Source organism: Chrysemys picta, chromosome 1, assembly GCF_011386835.1.
Source record: "Chrysemys picta bellii isolate R12L10 chromosome 1, ASM1138683v2, whole genome shotgun sequence".
In the NCBI taxonomy this organism is placed as follows: domain Eukaryota; kingdom Metazoa; phylum Chordata; order Testudines; family Emydidae; genus Chrysemys; species Chrysemys picta.
In genome coordinates this window covers 63,590,292-63,603,930 of record NC_088791.1, presented here as the reverse complement: position 1 = coordinate 63,603,930, position 13,639 = coordinate 63,590,292, and the positions used below count along the sequence as shown (strand labels likewise).

The window sequence follows — 13,639 nt, the reverse complement described above, 5'->3', positions numbered from 1 at the left end:
CTCTCAGACAGTGTTACTACTGGAGTTGGTTTTATCACTCCCTCCTGTTCAGAGAGCATATGAGACCATTACGAAACTTGGTGAGGAAATATAACCCATCTGCTAATGATAGCTCTATTTCCATCACATCAGACCTGACTGGAAAGTGGAACAAATAATTTAGTACCTTTCCAAAAGCACTAGGAGTGAGCTGGGTGAGGGTTAATCTAGGTAAGACCATTATAAAGTTAGTGCATTGGGAGAAGTAAGCAGAAGGGTTGTGCTTTCCAAGTCTGGATATGTTAACCTTCTGGATGCTTTGCAGAGCACACCTTTCTTTGTAAGCAATTAGGGAGATTAGGCACTTATAGATGGCATGATGGAAATTAGGTGATTAAGAGCTAATTTAGATGGGTCTTGTGCTATGGATATGGCTAGGTGGAGTTCTATGGGATTTTTGTGAAAGACTCCGCTAAATGACTTGAAATACTGCATTAATGCCTTTAGCTTTTCTAATGGTTTGCTTTGAAAATGTCGAGAAGCGCCAGAAGCATAGATAAAAGTTGCAGAGTAGCAGCCGTGTTAGTCTGTATCCGCAAAAAGAAGAACAGGAGTACTTGTGGCACCTTAGAGACTAACAAATTTATTAGAGCATAAGCTTTCGTGGACTACAGCCCACTTCTTTGGATGCATATATGCCGAAGAAGTGGGCTGTAGTCCACGAAAGCTTATGCTCTAATAAATTTGTTAGTCTCTAAGGTGCCACAAGTACTCCTGTTCTTCTTTTTATAGATAAAAGTGCGACACAAGTCAAGTAAATATATAAAATGAATAAATAAATACATTACTATTTCTTTCACCACATGGGAGGGGATTAACTGACACCCTTACCAAAGAGAATTCCTTTCAGAAGCCAGCAAAGGTAGCAGTGAAGGAGTGGCTAATTTATTAAGACTTGGTGACTTTTCTTGCACCTCAGAACTGGAAGTTTAGACAACAATAATATTAAAGGAAAAAAACTAGTCAATTCCTTGGGCCTCCCAGTGCATCTTGTGTGTACTATGTCTCTCTTGCATAGGCTGTCTATTCTTTTACTTGTTGTATCAAGCACAATGCTGATGTTTAATAAATAATTCATTATAGATTTTCTTCTGCGGAAGTGACTTCAGAGTGCAAATTCCAGTTGTGTGTCTTTGAGGAAAGACACCGATCATTCTAAACTCCTTCTGCCATGGTTGCTGAGAAAAAGCTATTTTTGCATGGTAAAAGGGAAATTCCTTGAAAAATCAAGCTAAGAGTAAAACCCTTAAAATTCTTGGTCTTTAGAAAACAAACAGCAGATTAGATTTGTCATTCATCATTTCTAGAGTCATTTAATGGTACAGGCGTTCTAGTTTTCTGTGAACTGCCATGAAGTGACAGATCCCAAAGATCCTGCAAACTAAATAGGCATGGCACAGCAAAAGATTACAGTAAGCAAGTGTGGCCCAGAAGATATTAAAGGCAGAGGTTTACAAAAGTGAGCTCCTGAGACTTGTTCATTGTGTGTCTAACACATCACTTTCTTTAGCTATATTCCAATGTGGGAGAATGTGTGGAGTGAAGCTACAGTGAAGTTCAGTGATGGAACAATTGAATTTAAAGGAATGATATTGTTTAAGTTTGAGTCACCTTCTGACTATGGAAAAAGTTAAAGCACATTCTCCATAAACCCGTTGTGGTACCAGCAGTTTAAATGAAGAGAGATGTTGAGTTTTAATTGTTTCTTTTTATCTCTTCTACTGATAAAGATAGAATTCTATCTTAAGCATGTAGCAAAAAATAGGTCTTTCATCTGGAGCATAAAATTCATGTGTTCCCTGACCTTGCGTGTCACATGGTAATGAAACAGCGTAAATCAGACATGTTAAAAGTTGAAGCTTGTTAATATTAGTACTGAATCTTCAGTCTCCTTCCTGGCTAAACTAACGGGTCCATAGTTCAAACATATATATTTACAGATTACAATGATGCAAAGGAAAAATTAATGGGCACCCAGCAGGAGCCAAATGGAAACATGTGGGTTTCAGATGAAGATCTGGAAAAAAAAATTCCTATTTGCTTAAATTTTCAGTTAGCATTATGGAGTTTTTTCTTTTCACTAGTGCTTCTCTTCTAAGAGACTATATTGGTGATTTAGCCTTTGTATGGGGACATTTATTGAATAGCATAGATTTTGTATTCTCCTAGCTATATACTTTTGCTACCGTTGCTACCTATTTTCAACTTTTGGGGCTGAAACACTCTCTCAATATCTTTTCCTAGTCATCTATTTTAATTCATTCAACATATAGTATATCTTCTAATCGAGGAACTCACTATTCCTTGCTATTTTGCCTCTGAAACTAATGATTACAACAGATAAGTTGCTGAGTTATGCTGTAAAATATTTGCTTTTGTATTCCTCAGCATGACGACACTGATGTCTACATAGGTTTTTATACCTGCCCATCACTTATCTGAGCACCTTTCAAGTGCAAATTGATATTGATGATAGGCAAGAATAATCCCATTTTTGTGTGTTTACTTTTTAACATCACTTCAAATGTTATAAATAAATATTTTAAAACATACCCTGCACAATCACTCTTTGGTATGCCAGCCATCCAGATACCCAGCTGCTATAAACGAGCATAGCTCCATTGAAGTCAATGGCATTACAGTGATTTGCACTAGCTGAGGATCTGGCCTGAGAAGCTTGAATACTAATCATGGCAGGCACACCAAAGATCATTTTGGTGGCGCTCAAAGAGATAGGCACACCAGGGTTTTTGCAGCTGCGGGCAGGGGGTGCCCACTCCTCCTTCTCCCCCTCCTTGGCCAAGCATTGCCTCTTCCTCTTCTTCAGTGCCACCCAGTGGATTTGACTCTGTGTATGTGGAAGGACTGCTTGAGGACCTGGACAGAAGTCTTATAATGGTGGAGGGAAGGGCACAGTGTCATCATGTAAAACATAATACTTTATAAGACCAGCCCTGAGGCACATTTAGCAAGCTTCTGTAATTGAATGGGGTTTACATAAAGTGGGATAAAATCACCCCTTTTCATAAAACCAACAGAGATTCTAGAAGAGGCTTTGAAAACAGGGTCATTCCCATTTTCAGGGATACATGGTTGCCCTAACCATGAAATGCAAAATATTGATGCAGAACATGGATTGCATGAATATCTTCAACACCGCCCCTGGCAATACAGCATGTAAACATACAATGGACACAATGACCTAATTTGCAGAAATACTGTGGGCTTGTAACATGGTACAAAGTATAGCCAAACTTACACATGGCTACAGAAACTGAATTCAACTTATTATCTTTACTTCAACTAAAAATACCAAGGCAGTGCCATAAGAGCAGATTTAGTCAACACTTCTCATCTGAGAAAGTCACAAGTAAGTCTTAAAGTGGAATTTGTTCTATCCTGTTTCCTGAAAACTTCCCCCATAAGTGACAGTCTGAACATGGGGTTTGCAAGAGTGCACATACACCCTTCCAAACAATTTTGCTTACTACTGATCTTAGGACACTTTCAAATGCCATTCTTCCTATTTTTTGCTCTTACTTCCTTCTTGACCCTGCCCCCAACACTTTAAAATAGGTTTTAGGGATGTCTCATGCATATATCATTCTATTGATCTCCTTTCCCCAACCTAGTCAGAGATAAGAGCCTGTCCTGACCTGCTGTCTTCCATATGCTCTACAGAGTGAGAATGTAAAAGCAGATGTTGCTGTTTAAGGAAAAGACCAGGTTAGACTTAAGACAAAACAGGGCAGGAGAAGAAGTCAGAGTGAAGAAATTATAGTCAAAAAGGAAAGTGCCTAAACAAAAGTGAAAAATATTTAAAGAAAAAGAGTAATTGACACCATTTAATCAGTTATGCTTCTAGTGCCCCATTTTGTAGGATATTTTCCCCTACTACATTTAAAAGAGGCTTAGTTTTAAATTAGCAGCCTGCTTTTGAAAAATCTTGGCCAAAATGTCTAATTCAGCTCTTCATATGGAATAATAAATATGAAAATTCAGTGAGCATATATAATTTCCCCTTGAATAAGAAAACCAACTATTTTGTTTCTCTGTGAACTACTTGGGTAACCTTTTGGGAAAGGAGGAGCCTATACAGGAAGGATGGGCTCCACCTAAAATCAAAACAGAACCAGACTGCTGGCATGTGAAATTTAAAAGGACGGAGGAGTTTTTTAAGCCAATAAGTTCAGAGAAACACACGATTTGGACAGAGACAGTCCTCTGGGGAAGTTTTATTAAAGGGGACACTCCATATCCTAGTAAAGAGGAGAGGATAGAAATTGGTAAATACAGGTAGGAACTGAAGAGAAACAATCAAATGAAAAAAAGTCCCATTCAATCACATCACATGAAGGCAGGCAACGAAATATTAACTAATTTTATAAGTACGTGTATACAAATGCTAGAAGTCTAAGTACTAGGATGGGTGAACTTGAGTGTCTGGTATTAAATGAGGATGTTGATATAATAGCCATTGCAGAAACTAGGTGGAACAATGATAATGAGACACAGTAATATCAGGGTACAAAATATACAGGAATGACAGAGTGGGTCATGATGGTGAGGGAGTGGCACAATATGAGAAAGAAAGCAGAGAGTCAAATATAGCAAAAATCTTGAATTAAAAAAAATACAAAACCAAAAAACTTAAATGTACCAATAGAAATTCCATGCTTGAATAATAAGAGTATAGAAATAGGAATGTACTACCAATCACCTGACCAGGATGGTGATAGGGAGTGTGAAATATTCAGGGAGATTAGAGAGGCTACAAAAACAGAAAGCCCAATAATAATGGGGGATTTCAGCTATCCCCATATCGACGGGCTACATGTTACCTCAGGACAGGATGCAGAGACAACATTTCTAGACACCATTAATGACTAATTCTTGGAGCAGCTAGTCCTAGAACCCACCAGGGAAGCGGCAATTCTTGTTTTAGTGCTAAGTGGAGCACAGGATCTGGTCCAAAAGGTGAATATAGCTGAACCGTTTGGTAAAAGCGACCATAATGTAATTAAATTTAACCTCCTTGAAGGGAGGGAAATACCAAAAAATCCCTCCACAGTAGCATTTAACTTCAAAAAGGGGAACGACACAAAAAATGAGGAAGCTAGTTAAATGGAAATTAAAATGAGTAGTCACGAGTGAAATGCCTGCAAGCAGCATGGACATTTAAAAAAAAAAACCCACAATAATAGAGGCTCAAACTAAGCCTATACCTCCAATTAAAAAAAAGTAAGAGGACCAAAAAAATGCCACCATGGCTAAACAACACAGTAAAAAAGAGGCTGTTAGAAACAAAAAGACATATTTTAAAATTTTGAAGTCAGATCTACTGAGGAAAACAGAAAGAAGCACAAACTCTGGCAAGTCAAGTGTAAAACTTAATTAGACAGGCCAAAAAAGAATCTGAAGAGAAATTAGCAACAGACACAAAAACTAATGGCAAAATTTTTTTGTAAGTACATCGGAAGCCAGAAGCCTGACAAGCAATCAGTGGGGCCACTGAATGATTAAGGTGCTAAAGGAGCACTCAATGAAGACATAAAGCCATTGCAGAGAAGCTAAATGGATTCTTTTCATCGTTCTTCTCTGCAGAGGATCTGAGGGAGACTCCCACACCGGAGCCATTCTTTTTAAATGGGAAATCTGAGGAACTATTCCAGATTGAGGTGTCAGTAGAGGTGGTTTTGGAACAAATTAAATAGTAATAAGTCACAAGGAACAGATGGTATTCACCGAAGAGTCCTGAAGGAACTCAAATATGAAATTATAGAACTATTAACTGTAGTATATAATCTATCACTTAAATCAATCTCTGCACCATATGACTGGAAGATAGCCACTGGTCTACAATTTTGGGGAAGTCGTCTGCTTCAGAGATAAAATGTGCTATTTTGATGTGCTAAATTCAAATATGACAATTAAAACAACTGATTGGCTACTGTTTCTAAGATATTTAAGTTTTTACATTTTATGTCTATGTATATTCTGTAGATAGAGTTTTAATCATACATTGTAAACCTAGGTCTTTTCATGTGTTTATGGTTGCTTTACATGATAATATTTCACCTGTCCTGTTTATGTAACACTTTAAAAATCAGCAAAAGGGTTATATAAATAAAATGTATTATGAAACAAAAGGCAAAAAACTATTATGTACATAGTTTAGTCCTATTCAGTGTCTACTCGGCGCTTCTTGGCTTGTTTCTTGTATTCATTAAATGGAGCATCTCTTGTCACTGTCCAGCAATCGTCTGCAAGCATTGATGGGCTCCATTTGCCCTGATAGCGTTTCTCCATTGTTGCAATGTCCTGGTGAAATCGCTTGCCGTGCTCGTCGCTCACTGCTCCGCAGTTCGGTGGAAAAAAATCTAGATGAGAGTGCAAAAAATGTATCTTTAGTGACATGTAGCAACCAAGGCTTTTGTATGCCTTGAGGAGGTTTTCCACCAACAACCTGTAGTCTGCCTTGTTGTTTCGGAGAAAATTTATTGCCACTAACTGGAAGGCTTTCCATGCAGTCTTTTCCTTGCCACGCAGTGCATGGTCAAATGCATCATCTCGAAGAAGTTCACGAATCTGAGGACCAACAAAGACACCTTCCTTTATCTTAGCTTCACTTAACCTTGGAAATTTTCCACGAAGGTACTTGAAAGCTGCTTGTGTTTTGTCAATGGCCTTGACAAAGTTCTTCATCAGACCCAGCTTGATGTGTAAGAGTGGTAACAAAATCTTCCTTGATTCAACAAGTGGTGGATGCTGAACACTTTTCCTCCCAGGCTCCAATGACTGTCGGAGTGGCCAATCTTTCTTGATGTAGTGGGAATCTCTTGCACGACTATCCCATTTGCAGAGAAAACAGCAGTACTTTGTGTATCCAGTCTGCAGACCAAGCAAGAGAGCAACAACCTTCAAATCGCCACAAAGCTGCCACTGATGTTGGTCAGTGTTTATGCACCTCAAAAGTTGTTTCATGTTGTCATAGATTTCCTTCATATGGACTGCATGACCAACTGGAATTGATGGCAAAACATTGCCATTATGCAACGTAAAACAGCTTTAAGACTTGTCTTCGATGAATCAGTAAACAGTCTCCACTCATCTGGATCGTGAACGATGTTGAGGGCTGCCATCACACCATCGATGTTGTTGCAGGCTACAAGATCACCTTCCATGAAGAAGAATGGGACAAGATCCTTTTGACGGTCGCGGAACATCCAAACCCTAACATCACCTGCCAGGAGATTCCACTGCTGTAGTCTGGAGCCCAACAGCTCTGCCTTACTCTTGGGTAGTTCCAAATCCCTGACAAGGTCATTCAGTTCACCTTGTGTTATGAGGTGTGGTTCAGAGGAGGAGGATGGGAGAAAATGTGGGTCCTGTGACATTGATGGTTCAGGACCAGAAGTTTCATCCTCTTCCTTGTCTGACTCAAGTGAGAATGATTCTGGTGCATCAGGAACTGGCAGTCCTTCTCCCTGGGGTACTGGGCGTATAGCTGATGGAATGTTTGGATAATGCACAGTCCACTTTTTCTTCTTTGACACACCTTTCCCAACTGGAGACACCATGCAGAAGTAACAATTGCTGGTATGATCTGTTGGCTCTCTCCAAATCATTGGCACTGCAAAAGGCATAGATTTCCTTTTCCTGTTCAACCACTGGCGAAGATTTGTTGCACAAATGTTGCAGCATATGTGTGGGGCCCACCTCTTGTCCTGATCTCCACTTTTGCAGCCAAAATAAAGGTGATAGGCTTTCTTAACCATAGTGGTTATACTGTGCTTTTGTGATGCAAAAGTCACTTCACCACAAACATAGCAGAAGTTATCTGCACTGTTCACACAAGTACGAGGCATCTCTGCTCACTTTGGCTAAACAGAAATGTGTCCCTTTGCAAAATCAAACACTGACAAATAAGAGAGCACGACACTATATGATTTCTAGAGCTGATATAGGGCAATTTGTTCAGCAGAGTGATGTAAGCTTCGTTATGATTGCATCATCCATGACTTCTAGGAATAACATGATGTAATTCATATCATGTATGATACAATACCAGCTTCAGATTGCATCATTCATTGTTTTGTCTAAAAAGCAAGTACTATCCAAACCCAGTCATAGATTTATTCATAGATCCAGTCAAAGATGTATTTTAGTCATTTCTGGTTTAAATTGAGATCCCTTCCCTTTATAACTCACTTATCCTCCGCCATTCCCCAGTCAAGGGTCGTATATACTGATCCAATAGCATATCTTGAAAACTAGAGCCAATCAACAATTTTAAGCATCATTTTCATTCTCAGTGACCCAGAATTAGTAAAGTTTGACTACATTTATTTCAGAAGCATTTTGGCTGTAGAGCAGTGTAGCCAATATAATGCTAATTTTTTTAAAGGCTCTAAACACTGGCAATTACACACCAGTAAACCTAACTTCAGTACCGGGCAAACTGGTTGAAACTATAGTAAAGAACAGAATTATCAGACACATAGAAGAATACAATATGTTGGGGAAAAGACAACGTGGCTTTTGTAAAGGAAAATCACGCCTCACCAATCTATTAGACTTTTTTGAGTGGGGTCAACAAGCATATGGACAAGGGCGATGCACTGTATAGGGTGTACTTGGATTTTCAGAAAACCTTTGACAAGGTCTCTCACTAAAGTCTCTTAAGCAAAGTAGGCAGTCAGGAGATCAGAAGAAAAGTCCTGTTATGTATCAGTAACCAGTTAAAAGACAGGAAACAAAGGGTAGGAATAAATAGTCCATTTTCACAATGGAAAGACGTAAAGATCAGGGTCCCCCAAGGATCTGCAATTGGGACCAGTGCTGTTCAAAATATTCATAAATGATCTGGAAAAAGGAGTAAACAGTTAGGTAGCATCTTTGCGGAAGATACAAAATTACTCAAGATAGTTAAGTCCAAAGCAGACTGCAAAGAGTTACAAAGGGATTTCACAAAACTGGGGAACTGCGCAACAAAATGGTCAATGAAATTAAATGTTCATAAATGCAAAGTAATGCACATTGGAGAGCATAATCCCAGCTATACATACAGAACTATGGGGTGTAAATTAGCCATTGCCACTCAAGAAAGAGATCTTAGAGTCATCGTGGTTAGTCTTCTAAAAACATATGCTCATATGTGCAGCAGCTGTCAAAAAAAGCTAACAGAATGTTAGGAAACATGAAAGAAATTGATAAGAAGACAGAAAATATAATGGCATGTTGAATACTGCATACAATTCTGGTCACCCCATCTCAAAAATGATATATTAGAATTGAAAAATGTACAGAGAAAGGCAACAAAAATGATTAGAGGATATGGAACAGTTTCTGTATGAGGAGAGATTAAAAGGATTGGGACTATTCAATTTAGAAAAGAGACAACTAAGGGGGACATGACAGAGGTCTATAAAATCATGAATGATAGAAAGTGAATAAGGAACTGTTATTTACCCCGTCACAAGAACCAGGGATCACCCAATGAAATTCATAGGCAGCAGATTTAAAACAACATAAGGAAGTACTTCTTCGACCAACACAGTAAAACCTGTGGAACTCATTGCCAGGGGATGTCGTGAAGGCCAAAAGTAGAACTGGGTTAAAAAAGGAATTAGATAAATTCATGGAGGAGAGATCCATCAATGGCTATTAGCCAAGATTGTCAGGAATGCAACACCACACTCTGGGTGCCCCTAAATTGCTAGAAGCTGGGACTGGACCACTCGATAATTGCCCTGTTCTGTTCACTCCCTCTGAAGCTTCTGGCACTGGCCACTATCAAAAGATGGACCATTGTTCTTACCCAGCATGGATGTTCTTATGTTCTTAAAGGTCTAACCATCTGACTGGAGTATGGATAGACTACCTCCATCGGGCCTACATGAGCCTGCAGAATGGGGATCACTGGTTTACACCCACATCTGAATCTCCAATGCTGAAATAAAGAACTCAAATAACTCTAAAGTTACCTCACCAGCTAAGTCCATGGTTTTGTATTATAAAACTCATTTCCCAGTCAAGTTACTTATACTACAAGACTCCCAGTTTACTGTATTATGCTATTTAATTTTTTTTATACTATCTTTTGGTTTGAATGAAAGTTATTTTTTAATTTTTCTTACAAAGCAACTGTAAAGCCTGGAACATGAGAGATTACGGTGGATCATAACATAATATCTAATACAGAAAAAAGTCTTGAAATTATATTTAATATACTCACTTGAATAAAGGAGTTCCACAGACAACACATTTGTATATCCCATGAGCTTTATGATGTGTGTATTCTCCTTCAAAGGCGCTGGGAAAAACAAGAACGCTATTTTAAAAATCAGTAAAGGAATAGTGTTTTTTAAATTTTATATTAGAGTGCAAAAAGCGGAACTCAAGAGTTAGCTATTGTTATTCTTTATCAAATGAAAAAATGAATATCTTCATAAATTTGCCTTAACAGTTACATACTATTCAGGAGGAAGCAAAACCTCACACACATCAAAGGTAAGAGCACAAAAACCAATTGCTGTTTAAAACTGTTTGGCAACTTCCTAAAATTAGTAATTTTTAAAACAAAGATTGTTTAAAATTCAATTAATCTTGAGCATTTCTCTAGCTTTACATAATGACAGGTTTCAGAGTAGCAGCCGTGTTAGTCTGTATCCGCAAAAAGAACAGGAGTACTTGTGGCACCTTAGAGACTAACAAATTTATTAGAGCATTTGTTAGTCTCTAAGGTGCCACAAGTACTCCTGTTCTCTAGCTTTAGTCTTCAAACAATCTTTTAACAATGATCTCAAATGCTCAGCAACAAATAAAGCTCTAGGAGTAGTGGATAAATGACACTGTTGGTTTGTTAGCATAGGATGGGCTGCCCGTGTGTTAGAGTATCATTCGTATCTTAACAGAAAATGAAACAACTCGTCCATCATTTCAAGCTGCGTGAGCCTTATATTTTTAGTCGAAAAGGAATATTACAGTTTTAAGGGAATATTTTTCTAAGTTAACAAACGTAAGGGCTAGGAGGTCATTCATCTAATACAAATCAGCTGCGCTAGTCCAACAAAAAGCCTATGTGCTCGGCAGCTTGTTTTTATTATCCTTTCACCCTTTTTATGAGGTCCAATTTTTTTTTTATAAACAGGATTTTTAAGAATGACCTACTCTCCAATTGTTTGCGTGCATTAAATCATTTTGCTAATCATATACACAACAGTAAGTGATTAGGGTGGAAGAAGGTCTCATGAGTGGAGGCTCAGGTCCCACTGCCAGCTCATTTGTGGGGGGTTTTGTGCCAGTGATTCTCATTCATTACATTCAGCAAATAGTATACTCTGATAGGAAGAGTGTTGCCTATTAACTAGGACCCCCATGTGTGGTAAAGAGCCCTTTCAGGTCATGAATGAAAACAAGCAGTTACATCATTAATACATTTGGATCAGAGGTAAGCTAGGGCCTTATGCCAAGCTCCATGGTATAAATTAGACAACAAAATGGTTAGACTTTGGCAAGTTGCCTTCATGCTGGAATCAGCTGAGAGAGACTATTCACTACGAACAGTTTGGAAGTGAGCACTTTTTTTTCCATCCAGGATTTAGGGCTAGCTTCCAGGGACTAAAGCCATGTGAGGGCAGTTATTGAAAATTTTTGACATTCCTACCACAAATGAGCCAATAAATACCTTCTCCACATGCGCTTCAAAAAGAAATTGGAGTGGGGTGGAAAGGAACTAAATTATGCTACCTTCTTTTTGCAGCCAAAATGTCTATACTTACAATGGCCACCTTCAAAATTTCAGCCTCCTGGCACAGAGCCATTTTCCTCTTGGTTCTGCTCACTGTGATGTCTTCCAAAAAATGTACCTAAACCGCTATTACTTCCACACATTTTGTAGTAAACTAAAAACAGACCCTAAACATAAGCTCTGTGACTTTATAAGACACTTAGTGTTCATTTAATACACACACACACACACACACACACACACACACACACACACTATTGCCTTGACCACCACACGGCAGATGCCTGTCTTTTCAGTGGTGTTAATTTGTAGGGGTTAGTAAACAAGTGGAGAATTCTTGAAAGCGGTTGGAGGGGAAACAGCAGCTAAGGGGAGGAAAGAAGGAAAGATGCCTATTTCTTCATGAATGTGCTTCCTTCAGCCGGCCATACCTTTCAGTCCCTTTCTCCTGAGTGACATGGTACTGCAAAGGCGTCAGCCGCTTCCTCAGGTCCTGCTGGGAAAAGACCACCTTGCAGTTCTTTTTATCCCTACATGACCCTGAAAAAGGGAGAGGATATGAGAGAAGGAGTCTTTTTAGCTTAAATCTTGAATAATTGCTTTGGCTGACGGCCACAGCATAGCTTCTGCATTCACTTGTCAATGACCAGACCAGTCCCTAATGCAATAGAACGGCTCAGCTGAACTGCAGCTGATTATTTCTTCAAATCCAAGTTTTAAAAGAATGTTGCTCAAAAGCCAGGTGATTCCACTGGAGCAGTGACAATGTGCTACAGCCAAAGCCTTCTGTGCGCCCTCCTAAATCTTTACAGTCATTCATGAGAAGGTAACATTTTCCTACCACTTAAAAAAAAAAAAAAAAAAAAGTCTGCAAAAAATAACTGAAACTCAATGCTCTTTTCAAGACATCTATATTGTAGACATAAGGTAATGGGCATATGATGTTTAGCCACAATTCAGCATCTAATGATTTCACAACCTTTCAAAGAAGTTTTAAATATTATAAATTGTTATACTTCCAATATGGTTGATTTCTCCACCATCCTTACATTTATTTTAACTTTGTTTCAAAAGGTGTATTTTTGTCACAATTGAATTATTCGTACGGACTATGTCTCATAACGCAGATCAAAATATCAGCCCTAATAGAAAAGTCATTTCACTATTCTAAAAACTGTGCAGTCCTCAAAAATAAAGTTGTCTTAAAAATTATAGCTGGGATGTATTAATTAATTTGTTAATTAATTAAAATCAAAAGCTGGCTCATACTCCCTTGAAAATCCCAACCTAGACTATGCCTAGTTCTACACACAAAAAGAAAATCTAAATGGTCTCAAGGCATTATTGTAAAAACATCATTCTTATAATGCAAAATCTGTAATTACTCTAGAAAAGAATTAAAAAAAAAAATTTTTTTTTTGAGGAAGCCAATCTGAGATTTATACTTTTCAGGACCCAATACTGGTTGCTCTGGTGAATGAAAACAAAAAAATTACACTAGTATAAGTGTGCTGAATGTGGAAATAGCTTTACTAACCATATGTAATACTTCATGTAAAATAACTTAATTATTCAAGTAATTATAATATGCACAATTAGAAATAAACAGTCCTGACAAAAATATTTTTGTCAGCAATATATACACTCATAAAAAGTCCAATTGTGTTCCCAAAGTAGAGGGAACAGAGCTACCCATCTGTATGTCATTTAGTACAAGAGAAGCAATGGCAGGTTTAAATTACGTGGTATTGGATTGCAATTTCCTAACATTGGATGCTTTTCTGCTTTTTTACCTTGAGTCATTACTAAGAGTGTTCATAAAAAGTAGCTTAAAGCACAGATGCTTGC

At 38.1% G+C, this 13,639-nt stretch overlaps 1 protein-coding gene across 7 annotated transcripts in view; it reads right to left on the bottom strand.

Moving 5' to 3' along the window:
* The window catches only part of MSRB3 (methionine sulfoxide reductase B3), a 135,989-nt gene that overhangs the window by 71,609 nt on the left and 50,741 nt on the right, over positions 1–13,639 (bottom strand). For all 7 annotated transcript variants that reach the window (XM_042853041.2, XM_042853087.2, XM_042853157.2 and 4 more), the window contains 2 exons: positions 12,223–12,331; positions 10,277–10,354 (listed from right to left, as the gene is read on the bottom strand). In XM_042853041.2, the coding sequence (XP_042708975.1) occupies positions 10,277–10,354; positions 12,223–12,331 (187 nt within the window). The remainder of the gene's footprint in view (positions 1–10,276; positions 10,355–12,222; positions 12,332–13,639) is intronic.